The 13,837-nt window shown below is 40.8% G+C and overlaps 1 protein-coding gene across 4 annotated transcripts in view; it reads left to right on the top strand.

Annotated features, from left to right (window-relative positions):
• Positions 1-13,837, top strand: part of ZNF704 (zinc finger protein 704) — a 244,795-nt gene that overhangs the window by 212,550 nt on the left and 18,408 nt on the right. For 3 of the 4 annotated variants that reach the window (XM_057303035.2, XM_057303036.2, XM_057303037.2), the window contains exon 7: positions 1,031-1,135. In XM_057303035.2, coding sequence (XP_057159018.1) covers positions 1,031-1,135 — 105 coding nt within the window. Of the gene's footprint in view, positions 1-1,030; positions 1,136-1,892; positions 6,442-13,837 lie in introns of those variants that run through there. The other variant, XM_063606833.1, reaches the window with a different exon arrangement.

Raw genomic sequence — 13,837 nt, 5'->3', positions numbered from 1 at the left:
GTTTTCCCAGCAGCATTTATTGAAGAGGATGTCCTTTCCCCAGTGTATGTTCTCATCGCCTTGGTCAAAAATCAGTTGGTTGTAAATATGTGGACTTATTTCTTGGTTCCCTGTTTGCTCCATTGGTATATGTGTCTGTTTTTATGCCATTTTAACAACATTTTGAATTACTCTGTAGGTATATCATGATTTATTTACCTTTTTCCCTATTACTGGGCATTTGTGTTATTTCCAATTTTTTTTTTTTTTGAGACAAGATTTCACTCTGTTGTCAGGCTAGAGTGCAGTGGCATGATCATAGTTCACTGCAACCTCGAACTCCTGGGCTCACATAATCTTCCTGCCTGCGTCTCCAAAGTAGCTAGAACTACAGATACACTCCACCACCCCTTGCTAATTTTTTTTAATTTTAGTAGAGACGAAGTCTCACTGTGTTGCCCTCGCTGGTCTCAAACTCTGAGCTCAAGCGATCCTCCTGCTTCTGACTCTTAAGTGCTGAGATTACAGGCATTAGCCACCACGCCCAGCCCCAATTGTTTTTTATAATATATAGTTGTGCAAGGAACATTCTTGCGTACATTTCTTTAGAATGAATGCCTAGAGTGGAGTAGCTAACACAGAGAATGCTAAGAATTTTTATATGTATTGTCAAATTACCTTCCAAGAACATTGTACTAGTTTACACCCACCCTCACAGTATAGCAGGGTGTATTCCCCAATTTTATAGTGAAGAATTCTACCTCACAGGTATCCTAAAATAGGTATATGTACATATAATAAAATTTCTTTTCAGAAATCAACAGTCAAAAACCATCTCTTTTTATACCTTAGATAGCTTGCTTAGGTATATATAGAAAGTTTATTTCTGGCTACTCCTTTTAACCTTGTTTAATCTCTTCCTATTAGATAATTAGCCCAAGTTATTAATATAGCTGAGACCATTTCTGAGGTCCTCCTTTGGTAATAAGAGCTTAAAGCTCCGAAAGAAAATATTCCTTCATAACAGCTTTCTCTGTTTTTTATTTGACAGGCCACACCCCCTGTGACCATTCCAGGATCGGCCAAGTTCACCCCCAATGGCAGCAGCTTCAGCATTTCCTGGCAATCTCCTCCGGTCACTTTCACAGGCATCCCAGTAAGTAGAAAAACGAAAAAGCCAAAAATCTGATCAAAGCCAATGTAGACTAAATTTAGCGAACAAATAGTAGAGGCATGCAAGAAAAATACAAACATCAGAATGCCAGAAGTACTATATTTCTTAAATGATATTTGTAAACTCATCAGCAGATATCACTTCTCTTCAAAAAGGTGTTTTGACTGGCATTTCAGAAAACTATAAGAGAGTTTCAACTGTTCATAAACAACTTGTTGGAAATATATCAAGATTTTTTGTGTGTTGGTAGTGTATTTGTATGTTTCTAAAAGACTGTAAAATTAATAGCTGAACTCAGATCTTATATGGAAAAAATGGTGTTTATCATTATAAGTAACTATAAAATTTATTACTTAGGAAATATTGTTCTGTACGTATGTCATTTTGAAGGCTCAAAAAATACATTAAAATCATTTTTTCTTTCAAAGTCGGAATAATCCATGCTGATGGATAATCTGAAACTAAATGAGTGCTAAAATATGCAATCAGACTTAAGTAGTACATAAGAATTGATTTGACATATTAAATGATTCCTGTCTGATAAATCACTGTGAATTAACTTGATTCCTAACCATTCATTTAACAAATATATTGGATCTTTTATAGTTTATCACAGAACAGCCACATGCATGCACACTGTTGATGCTCACAGTGGTGTATAACTCCTGATAAGGTTCAGGAAGTGGCTTATGATAACAGATATTAACCTTATTCTCTCTTCTCCACCCGTCTCCCCAAGGACCTCACAAAAGCTTCTTATTGTCAACCACTGGAATCTCCCGGAGGTTTCCAGCAAAGTCTAACGCCTTCTGTGGAACTGATAAAAATGAAAGTGGCTGAATGAATTGTGCTGTGCTCTGTTGATGAATATTTATTAAATTCCATAGAGGAATAGCCAAGAATAAAAAGCATACTGCTGGAGGCAATTTGGGAAATGGTGGCTTCCAGAAAAGACTCTGGGAATGTGATTTGTAAACAATACCATGGGTCTGAAGTCAGTTTTAAAGTTGTATTTTCACTGAATAGTGGTAACTTCTGGTAGCTCTGCAAGAGTGACCTTGTTAGTAGACATTAGAAGAGGGCAGCTTAGACGTGTTGGTATTAGTTTTGCTTCTGGCAAGAACACTGATCCACTGATGTAGGTGTCAGGGGTTAACAATCTGTTTGGGGACTTTTTTTTTTTTTTGGTAGACATAAAAAGACCCAGAGTGGCTCTTTATATCATTTTTGAGACAGCCTCTCTGTATTAACCTAAAATGGCAGCCACAGTTACGGAATTATTGAGACCATCTTTTCTGCATCCTATTAATTCCTGCCTTTGACTTGGGAAGAATTTTCAATGATGTATGGGAAGCATACACCATGTTGCTCATCTGGTACTATAGCATGTAGATGGAACAGCCCAGTTCAAACCTCTTTCAGACTACCTCTGTGGCCAAGCAAACTGGAATGTTTTTCCCCTTTGCTTTTCTAACTAAATTATCTTCTGAAGTATAGGGAAATCACTCTGAGGGGCTCTTTACTAGCTCCATGTCCTCCATGGTTCTTATGTGTCTTACACACCAGGATACCAGCCAGGATACCTTATATCATTCGTTTTTCAACAATAGAATGTTAAAACTCTGCTACGGACACTGTGTATTTCTACCCTCTTCTCAGTGCCCTTGATTTTTTTACAGAATCCCTCATTTCACTCTGTGTTGATTACCTGGGACATTCTAGACAAAAGCTTTGACAGAAAGTATATATACGATATATAAAACATACCGTATATACGATATATAAAACATACCATAGCTGGGTTAAGTAGGTATTCCACTAAAATCCTATGTGAGCTTTTTTTTTTTTTTTTTCTTGAAACAGGGTCTCAGTCCATGACCCAGGCTTAGAGTGCAGTGGTGCCATCACGGCTCACTGCAGCCTCAACCTCCCTGGGCTCATCTTCCCCACTTCAGCCTCCTGAGTAGCTGGGACTACAGACACACACCATCACACCTGGCTAATTTTTGTATTTTTAGTAGATATGGGGGTTTCCCATGTTGCCCAGGCTGGTCTTGGACTCCTGAGCTCAAGCAATCTGCCCACCTCAGCCTCCCAAAGTGCTGGGATTACAGGCTTGAGCCACTGTGCCCAGCTGAGAGCTTCTAATTTATTCTTTCACCAGAGAATTCCCAATTGTGCTGATTGTGTAACCTGTTTCAGCAAAGACTTTAGACTGATTTTAGCAGTCAAGCTTGCCATTCCTATTTAAAGATAAAGTAAGGGTGGGGTGGAATTTTCAAAGGTTTTTGTTTTACCCTAGAAAGACAAGAAGGCTACAACTAAGAATGTTCTTTTTGTTGCTAAACTCTCTGGCCATGCTCTAAAAAAAACAAGCAGGTGCTGCTGTCCTCCTCCTTCTCCTGGTGGGCTAGCTCTCATAACAGCCCACCCACACAGATGCAGGACTGTTGTACACCCACAGACAGCATGCCAGCAGCTGTCCCTGAATGCTCCAGGAGTGCCAGGCAAGCCAGGTAGAATTTAAAAACGTAAATTCTTACCCTCTAAATTGGTGTAATAGGGTTTTCAGACCAAAGCTCTAAAAATTGTAAGTTATAATGAATTTGTATTAATGATGGCTTCATTGTGTCCAAACTGAAGAACAGAGAAATATTCATGTTATAAAATGCTTTTCAAAAAAAATACCTTTATCCTTGTACTCTAAAATAAATACCCTGAGGTTGTCAACCCTGTTTAGAGTTCACTTTTCTCCCACATCTTTGAGACGTGGTATTGAAGAGGGATACTTTTGTACACTTCCTAGAAAGTGAGAAAAACCCCTTTCTGAAAAATCCCAAGGGTTGCAGGATTTTATTTATTCATTTGCCTATGCTAGATTTCCTGAACATTGGACTTTAATAAGTTCCCTGGGTAAGACCTCTTCCCGGAGGTGTGTAGCTGAGAAGGCTGAACTGCATATTTAACAAATGTAACTGGAAGTTCAGTCTTTTGTAGCCTAAGGCTGTGGGGAGAGGGGTAGGAAAGAGAACATCCTTAATTACAACTTTCTTTGACATGTTTTTCCCTAATGACCTGCCTTCTCTCCTAATTATCTCCATTTCTTTCTCTCTCTTTTCATGACAGAAAACTAAGAGCCGTTGGCCCCTTTATTAATCAGCTCAAGACTGCCATAAAATACCATAGACTTGGCAGCTTAAACAACAGAAATTTATTTTCTCACAGTTCTAGAGGCTAGAAGTCCAAATCAATGTGTCGGCCAATTCAGTTCTGGTGAAGACCCTTTCCTGCTTGTAGATGGCTGCCTTCTCACTGTGCATGCACAGTCGAGAGAGAAAGAGAGAGAGAGAGAGAGAGAGAGCACAAGCACATGCCAGGGCACTGGCAAGCCAGGGAGAGCAAGCATGGAGGAATGCACCAGCCTCTGCTATCCCTTCTTAAAGGACACTAATCCTGTTGGGTCAGGGCCCCACCCTTATGACCTCCTTAAAGGCCCTATGTCCAAATACAACCACACTGGGGATTAGAGTTTTATCATATGAATTTGAGGGACACAAACATTCGATCTATAACAGCCCCTAGGAAAGCAAGTATAAGCTAGTCAACCTGCTATCCAAGAGCAGTTCTAGGAGGCTTCAGGCTGTTGGGGAGGGTCTCCAAAGCTGAAATAGCAGTGCTTATTTGTCAAATGCTTAGCTGGTTTGAGGTTTCTTTTTTAATGCCTTGAGGGAAGATTCAGAATTATATGAGGTTAAAACCAAGCCAGAGGCCTTTTTTTCCTCCCTCTTAAGAGATAAAAACTTACAAGAAAAGAAATTTCTCCTGCATATTTACAGAAGGGCACAGCATCTCTAGTGTGAGGCTTACTTGCAAATCCTGGCTCTGGCATTTGTGAATGCCATGTGATCCTTCTAAAGTAATATCCTCTACTCTAGTACTACCTCTTAGAGTTGTGTCGTTCACACAGTGCCTGGCATGTAGCTGACAATGCAGATTTCCTACCATCATTGCTGCCTTTACTGTGTCTAAGCACTGTATAATGGGTCAGAGAAAGCGGCTCCTCCCTATTTAGGATTGATTCCTGTAACACAGATATACTCAACACATGAGAGAGATTAGTCACAATTTTTACAGACTATAATTTAAAATTCTTTTTTTTTTTTATAGTGGGAACTTTCCAAATACGTTTTGTTTTTGTTCTTTTTTTCTTTAATTATACTTTAAGTTTTAGGGTACATGTGCCCAACGTGCAGGTTTGTTACATATGTATACATGTGCCATGTTGGTGTGCTGCACCCATTAACTCTTCATTTAACATTAGATATGTCTCCTAATGCTATCCCTCCCCCCTCCCCCCACCCCACAACAGGCCCTGGTGTGTGATGTTCCCCTTCCTGTGTCCATGTATTCTCATTGTTCAATTCCCATCTATGAGTGAGAACATGCAGCGTTTGGTTTTTTGTCCTTGCGATAGTTTGCTGAGAATGATGGTTTCCAGCTTCATCCATGTCCCTACAAAGGACATGAACTCATCATTTTTTATGGCTGCATAGTATTCCATGGTGTATATGTGCCACATTTTCTTAATCCAGTCTGTCATTGTTGGACATTTGGGTTGGTTCCAAGTCTTTGCTATTGTGAATAGTGTCCAAATAAACATATGTGTGCATGTGTCTTTATAGCAGCATGATTTATACTCCTTTGGGTATATACCCAGTAATGGGATGGCTGGGTCAAATGGTATTTCTAGTTCTAGATCCCTGAGGAATCGCCACACTGACTTCCACAATGGTTGAACTAGTTTACAGTCCCACCAACAGTGTAAAAGTGTTCCTATTTCACCACATCCTCTCCAGCACCTGTTGTTTCCTGACTTTTTAATGATCGCCATTTTAACTGATGTGAGATGGTATCTCATTGTGGTTTTGATTTGCATTTCTCTGATGGCCAGTAATGATGAACATTTTTGCATGTGTCTTTTGGCCGCATAAATGTCTTCTTTTGAGAAGTGTCTGTTCATATCCTTCGCCCACTTTTTGATGGGGTTGTTTGTTTTTTTCTTGTAAATTTGCTGGAGTTCATTGTAGATTCTGGATATTAGCCCTTTGTCAGATGAGTAGATTGCAAAAATTTTCTCCCATTTTATAGGTTGCCTGTTCACTCTGATGGTAGTTTCTTTGGCTGTGCAGAAGCTCTTTAGTTTAATTAGATCCCATTTGTCAATTTTGGCTTTTGTTGCCATTGCTTTTGGTGTTTTAGACATGAAGTCCTTGCCCATGCCTATGTCCTGAATGGTACTGCCTAGGTTTTCTTCTAGGGTTTTTATGGTTTTAGGTCTAACATTTAAGTCTTGAATCCATCTTGAATTAATTTTTGTATAAGGTGTAAGGAAGGGATCCAGTTTCAGCTTTCTACATATGGCTAGCCAGTTTTCCCAGCACCATTTATTAAATAGGGAATCCTTTCCCCATTTCTTGTTTTTCTCAGGTTTGTCAAAGATCAGATAATTGTAGATATGTGGCATTATTTCTGAGGGCTCTGTTCTGTTCCATTGGTCTATATCTCTGTTTTGGTACCAGTACCATGCTATTTTGGTTACTGTAGCCTTGTAGTATAGTTTGAAGTCAGGTAGCGTGATGCCTCCAGCTTTGTTCTTTTGGCTTAGGATTGACTTGGCAATGCGGGCTCTTTTTTGGTTCCATATGAACTTTAAAGTAGTTTTTTCCGATTCTGTGAAGAAAGTCATTGGTAGCTTCATGGGGATGGCATTGAATCTATAAATTACCTTGGGCAGTAAGGCCATTTTCACGATATTGATTCTTCCTATCCATGAGCATGGAATGTTCTTCCATTCATTTGTATCCTCTTTTATTTCATTGAGCAGTGGTTTGTAGTTCTCCTTGAAGAGGTCCTTCACATCCCTTGTAAGTTGGATTCCTAGGTATTTTATTCTCTTTGAAGCAATTGTGAATGGGAGTTCACTCATGATTTGGCTCTCTGTTTGTCTGTTATTGGTTTTAAGAATGCTTATAATTGGTTATAAGAATGCTTGTGATTTTTGCACATTGATTTTGTATCGTGAGACTTTGCTGAAGTTGCTTATCAGCTTAAGGAGATTTTGGGCTGAGACGATGGGGTTTTCTAGATATACAATCATGTCATCTGCAAACAGGGACAATTTGACTTCCTCTTTTCCTAATTGAATACCCTTTATTTCCTTCTCCTGCCTGATTGCCCTGGCCAGAACTTCCAACACTATGTTGAATAGGAGTGGTGAGAGAGGGCATCCCTGTCTTGTGCCAGTTTTCAAAGGGAATGCTTCCAGTTTTTGCCCATTCAGTATGATATTGGCTATGGGTTTGCCATAGATAGCTCCTACTATTTTGAGATATGTCCCATCAATACCTAATTTATTGAGAGTTTTTAGCATGAAGGGTTGTTGAATTTTGTCAAAGGCCTTTTCTGAATCTATTGAGATAATCATGTGGTTTTTATCTTTGGTTCTGTTTATATGCTGGATTACGTTTATTGATTTGTGTATGTTGAACCAGCCTTGCATCCCAGGGATGAAGCCCACTTGATCATGGTGGATAAGCTTTTTCATGTGCTGCTGGATTTGGTTTGCCAGTATTTTATTAAGGATTTTTGCATTGATGTTCATCAGGGATGTTGGTCTAAAATTCTCTTTTTTGTTGTGTCTCTGCCAGGCTTTGGTATCAGAATGATGCTGGCCTCATAAAATGAGTTAGGGAGAATTTCCTCTTTTTCTGTTGATTGGAGTAGTTTCAGAAGGAATGGTACCAGCTCCTCCTTGTACCTCTGGTAGAATTTGGCTGTGAATCCATCTGGTCCTGGACTTTTTTTGGTTGGTAAGCTATTAATGATTGCCTGAATTTCAGAACCTGTTATTGGTCTATTCAGAGATTCAACTTCCTCCTGGTTTAGTCTTGGGAGGGTGTATGTGTCGAGGAATTTATCCATTTCTTCTAGATTTTCTAGTTTATTTGCATAGAGGTGTTTATAGTATTCTCTGATGGTAGTTTGTATTTCTGTGGGATCGGTGGTGATATCCCCTTTATCATTTTTTGTTACATCTATTTGATTCTTCTCTCTTTTCTTCTTTATTAGTCTTGCTAGCAGTCTATCAATTTTGTTTATCTTTTCAAAAAACCAGCTCCTGGATTCATTGATTTTTTTGAAGGGTTTTTTGTGTCTCTATTTCTTTCAGTTCTGCTCTGATCTTAGTTATTTCTTGCCTTCTGCTAGCTTTTGAATGTGTTTGCTCTTGCTTCTCTAGTTCTTTTAATTGTGATGTTAGGGTGTCAATTTTAGATCTTTCCTGCTTTCTCTTGTGGGCATTTAGTGCTATAAATTTCCCTCTACACACTGCTTTGAATGTGACCCAGAGATTCTGGTATGTTGTGTCTTTGTTCTCGTTGGTTTCAAAGAACATTTTTATTTCTGCCTTCATTTCATGATGTACCCAGTAGTCATTCAGGAGCAGGTTGTTCAGTTTCCATGTAGTTGAGCGGTTTTGAGTGAGTTTCTTAATCCTGAGTTCTAGTTTGATTGCACTGTGGTCTGAGAGACAGTTTGTTATAATTTCTGTTCTTTTATATTTGCTGAGGAGTGCTTTACTTCCAACTATGTGGTCAATTTTGGAATAGGTGTGGTGTGGTGCTGAGAAGAATGTATATTCTGTTGATTTGGGGTGGAGAGTTCTGTAGATGTCTATTAGGTCCACTTGGTGCAGAGCTGAGTTCAGTTCCTGGATATCCTTGTTAACTTTCTGTCTCGTTGATCTCTCTGATGTTGACAGTGGGGTGTTAAAATCTCCCATTATTATTGTGTGGGAGTCTAAGTCTCTTTGTAGGTCTCTAAGGACTTGCTTTATGAATCTGGCTGCTCCTGTATTGGGTGCATATATATTTAGGATAGTTAGCTCTTCTTGTTGAATTGATCCCTTTACCATTATGTAATGGCCTTCTTTGTCTCTTTTGATCTTTGTTGGTTTAAAGTCTGTTTCATCAGAGACTAGGATTGCAACCCCTGCCTTTTTTTTGTTTTCCATTTGCTTGGTAGATCTTTCTCCATCCCTTTATTTTGAGCCTATGTGTGTCTCTGCACATGAGATGGGTTTCCTGAATACAGCACACTGATGGGTCTTGACGCTTTATCCAATTTGCCAGTCTGTGTCTTTTAATTGCAGCATTTAGCCCCTTTACATTTGAGGTTAATATTGTTATGTGTGAATTTGATCCTGTCATTATGATGTTAGCTGGTTGTTTTGCTCGTTACTTGATGCAGTTTCTTCCTAGCCTCGATGGTCTTTACAATTTGGCATGTTTTTGCAGTGGCTGGTAACAGTTGTTCCTTTCCATGTTTAGTGCTTCCTTCAGGAGCTCTTTTAGGGCAGGCCTGGTGGTGACAAAAATCTCTCAGCATTTGCTTGTCTGTAAAGTATTTTATTTCTCCTTCACTTATGAAGCTTAGTTTGGCTGGATATGAACTTCTGGGTTGAAAATTCTTTTCTTTAAGAATGTTGAATATTGGCCCCCACTCTCTTCTGGCTTGTATAGTTTCTGCTGAGAGATGAGCTGTTAGTCTGATGGGCTTCCCTTTGTGGGTAACCCGACCTTTCTCTCTGGCTGCCCTTAATATTTTTTCCTTCATTTCAACTTTGGTGAATCTGACAATTATGTGTCTTGGAGTTGCTCTTCTCAAGGAGTATCTTTGTGGCATTCTCTGTATTTCCTGAATTTGAATATTGGCCTGCCTTGCTAGATTGGGGAAGTTCTCCTGGATAATATCCTGCAGAGTGTTTTCCAACTTGGTTCCATTCTCCCCGTCACTTTCGGGTACACCAGTCAGACATAGATTTGGTCTTTTCACATAGTCCCATATTTCTTGGAGGCTTTGTTCGTTTCTTTTTATTCTTTTTTGTCTAAACTTCTCTTCTCACTTCCTTTCATTCATTTGATCTTCCATCACTGATACCCTTTCTTCCACTTGATCGGATCAGCTACTGAGGCTTATGCATTCGTCACGTAGTTCTTGTGCCTTGGTTTTCAGCTCCAACAGGTCCTTTAAGGACTTTTCTGCATTGGTTATTCTGGTTAGCCATTCGTCTAATTTTTTTTCAAGGTTTTTAACTTCTTTGCCATGGGTTCGGACTTCCTCCTTTAGCTCGGAGTAGTTTGATCATCTGAAGCCTTCTTCTCTCAACTTGTCAAAGTCATTCTCCGTCCTGCTTTGTTCCGTTGCTGGTGAGTAGCTGCGTTCCTTTGGAGGAGGAGAGGCGCTCTGATTTTTAGAGTTTCCAGTTTTTCTGCTGTTTTTTCCCCATCTTTGTGGTTTTATCTACCTTTGGTCTTTGATGATGGTGACATACAGATGGGGTTTTGGTGTGGATGTCCTTTCTGTTTGTTAGTTTTCCTTCTAACAGTCAGGACCCTCAGCTGCAGGTCTGTTGGAGTTTGCTGGAGGTCCACTCCAGACCCTGTTTGCCTGGGTATCAGCAGCAGAGGCTGCAGAACAGTGGTTATTGGTGAACAGCAAATGTTGCTGCCTGATCGTTCCTCTGGAAGTTTTGTCTCAGAGGAGTACCCGGCCATGTGAGGTGTCAGTCTGCCCCTACTGGGGGATGCCTCCCAGTTAGGCTACTCGGGGGTCATGGACCCACTTGAGGAGGCAATCTGTTCGTTCTCAGATCTCCAGCTGCGTGCTGGGAGAACTGCTGCTCTCTTCAAAGCTGTCAGACAGGGACATTTAAGTCTGCAAAGTTTTCTGCTGCCTTTTGTTTGGCTATGCCCTGCCCCCAGAGGTGGAGTCTACAGAGGCAGGCAGGCCTCCTTGAGCTATGGTGGGCTCCACCCTGTTCGAGCTTCCTGGCTGCTTCGTTTACCTACTCAAGCCTTGGCAATGGCGGGCGCCCCTCCCCTAGCCTCGCTGCCACCTTGCAGTTTGATCTCAGACTGCTGTGGTAGCAATGAGTGAGGCTCCATGGGCATAGGACCCTCCGAGCCATGTGCAGGATATAATCTCCTGGTGTGCCGTTTGCTGACTGTTGGAAAAGTGCAGTATTAGGGTGGGAGTGACCCAATTTTCCAGGTGCCGTCTGTCACCCCTTTCTTTGACTAGGAAAGGGAATTCCCTGAGCCCTTGCGCTTCCCGGGTGAGGCGATGCCTCATCCTGCTTCGGCTCACACTCGGTGTGCTGCACCCACTGTCCTGCACCCACTGTCCAACACTTCCCAGTGAGTTGAACCCGGTACCTCAGTTGGAAATGCAGAAATCACCCATCTTCTGTGTCACTCACGCTGGGAGCTGTAGACTGGAGCTGTTCCTATTCGGCCATCTAATTTAAAATTCTTTAGACTCTTCTGAGGTCACACCTAACCAACAAACTATGTACATGTAGCCCAATAATTTTATTTAGCTAGAAATATTATCATATTATACTGTCCAAGCACATTATATGTTTTATAAAACATGCTACAAAATAGAACTTGGAAATGGTTAAGAAATAAACAAATTGAAATGCAGAGACCAGTAAGACAGAGAGTATTTGCTTTATAGGGCTTTATTTTAGGGCACACATTATTTACATCAACGATATGGCAGGATGGAAGAGTGCAAAAAGCAGGGCTTTGACATCATTCGGAAGTGAGTTCTAAGGCCAGCTGTGTTCAAGTCAGACAATGGTGTTCAAACCCTGAGTCCATTTACTGTGTGGCCTGGACAGTGCACTTAACTTCTCCATTTTCTCATCTATAAAATGGAAATTATGGCTATGATAGGGTTGTTGTGAAGATTAAAATAGATAACATATGGAAGACACTTAGCTTATATAGCAGGCTCTCAGCAAATTACTTCTGCTGCTACTTTTACCTCTGGGATGTTCTGCAGGCCACTTCCCTGCTCAAAGCCTAAATTTCTCTATCTGTAAGATGTAGATATAGATTATTTATTTTGCAAGTTTGCTGTGAGAATTAAAAGAGATAATAGATAACCTACTTGCCTGTCTTTCACATTCGCAAGCACTGAATAAATGGTAGTTGACTGCCCCAGTTACTCCCTTGGTTTCTCCACCCTCATCCTCAACTAAAATAAGAAGCTGAAACATGACTGTATTGCCATTAGAAGTCTGAAGAAAAAACTCACATGTCATATTGAGCCTCCTACTGAACTCAGCCACATATGGAAGTTTGAAGTGGGTCCTCGAAATGCATGTACTGAACTCCAGAGTTAAGAGAGCCATTAGCAGGAAGAAGGACTTTGGCGAGGGGTCATTCCTGCAGGAGGTCCATGTTGTGGTTTGCAAGTGTCCCCCAAAGTTCATGTGTTGGAAATATAATCCCCAGTGCAGCAGTGTTGAGAGGTGGAACCCTTAAGAGGTGATGGGGTCCAGAGGACTCTACTCTCATGAATGGATTAGTGTCATTATCAGAAGAGTGGGTTTGTTATAAAAACAAGTTCAGCCTTCTCTTAAGTGAACTGTTACCCTTCCACCCTTTGCCCTGGGATGACACAGCGAGAAGGCCATTGTCACACGCCGGCCCCTCAACCTTGGACTTTCCAGCCTCCAGAACTTTAAAAAATAAATTTCTGCTCATTATAAATCATCCAGTCTCAGGTACTCTGTTATAGCAGCACAAAACCGCTGAAGACAATCCATGTCCCTCAAAGCCTGTTCCTGGAATTTTCAAAAGCCTGTTCCTCATGCCTCCCCCACCCTGCTGCTTCTGTAACTTTCTCATCTCAGAAAGTGGCACCACTGTGCCTCCAGCCACTTGGGCCAGAACCTGGGATTCATCCTTGACTCCTCAATTCATCCTTGATTCATCTAGAGATGCAATTTTCTTTGTGCCCCATCCTAACCCACAAGTCCTAGGCTGTCCCTCTAAACAACAGGAATCCAGACCCTCCCCACCACTGCCGCCATACCTAGTCTAAACCACCAGTATGTCTTTGCCTGGAATACTGCAAAAGCCTCTTAACTCCAGGGCTCCTTTCCAGGCTGTCTGCTGTCCATTCTCCAAAGTGCCAAAGTGATCTGTTTAAAGCATTAATCAGATGTCTTACTTTTAAAAACACTCCAATGGCTTACTTATTGCGCTTAGAATAACATTCAGATCCCTTATTGCAGGTCAGAGGCATAGCTTGATACTTCCGTCTCCTCTCCTCCCACCCTCCACCTCCCACAAAGTGCCCACCCCTTTTTCTGCAGTGCCTTGTAGGTGAAAGGTAACCTCCTCAGGAAGCCTTCTCTTACCACTCAAGATAAATAAATGTCCTCTCCTTCTATTACACTTTAGCCTGTTACCCTATTTCATTTCTGTCAGCTACTTATCACTAAAATGATCTTGTGTGATTTCGTATTTATTGTCTGTCTTCTCACTAGAACATAAGCTCCATGAGGGCAGAGAATTTGTTTTGTTCACAGCTGTATCCTCAGAATCTGTAACAATGCCTGGTACATAGCAAGTACTTAATAAATATCTGTTGAATGAAGAGTATCCAATAATCTCATATCACTTCATGCAAAAGGGCTATGGCAACTTTGCATGATCTAGAAACTTCCACATTATCCGTGGCTGATGGGAGTAGTGTTACTGTCATGTCAACCAAACTTTTCCAGTTCTCTGACAAAATGAAGTACAGTGTTCTTGGGATTCTTTAAGT

Source organism: Pan paniscus, chromosome 7 (genome assembly GCF_029289425.2).
Source record: "Pan paniscus chromosome 7, NHGRI_mPanPan1-v2.0_pri, whole genome shotgun sequence".
In the NCBI taxonomy this organism is placed as follows: Eukaryota; Metazoa; Chordata; class Mammalia; order Primates; family Hominidae; genus Pan; species Pan paniscus.
Note: the sequence above shows the minus strand (reverse complement) of the source record. Positions and strands in the feature narration are given on the sequence as shown.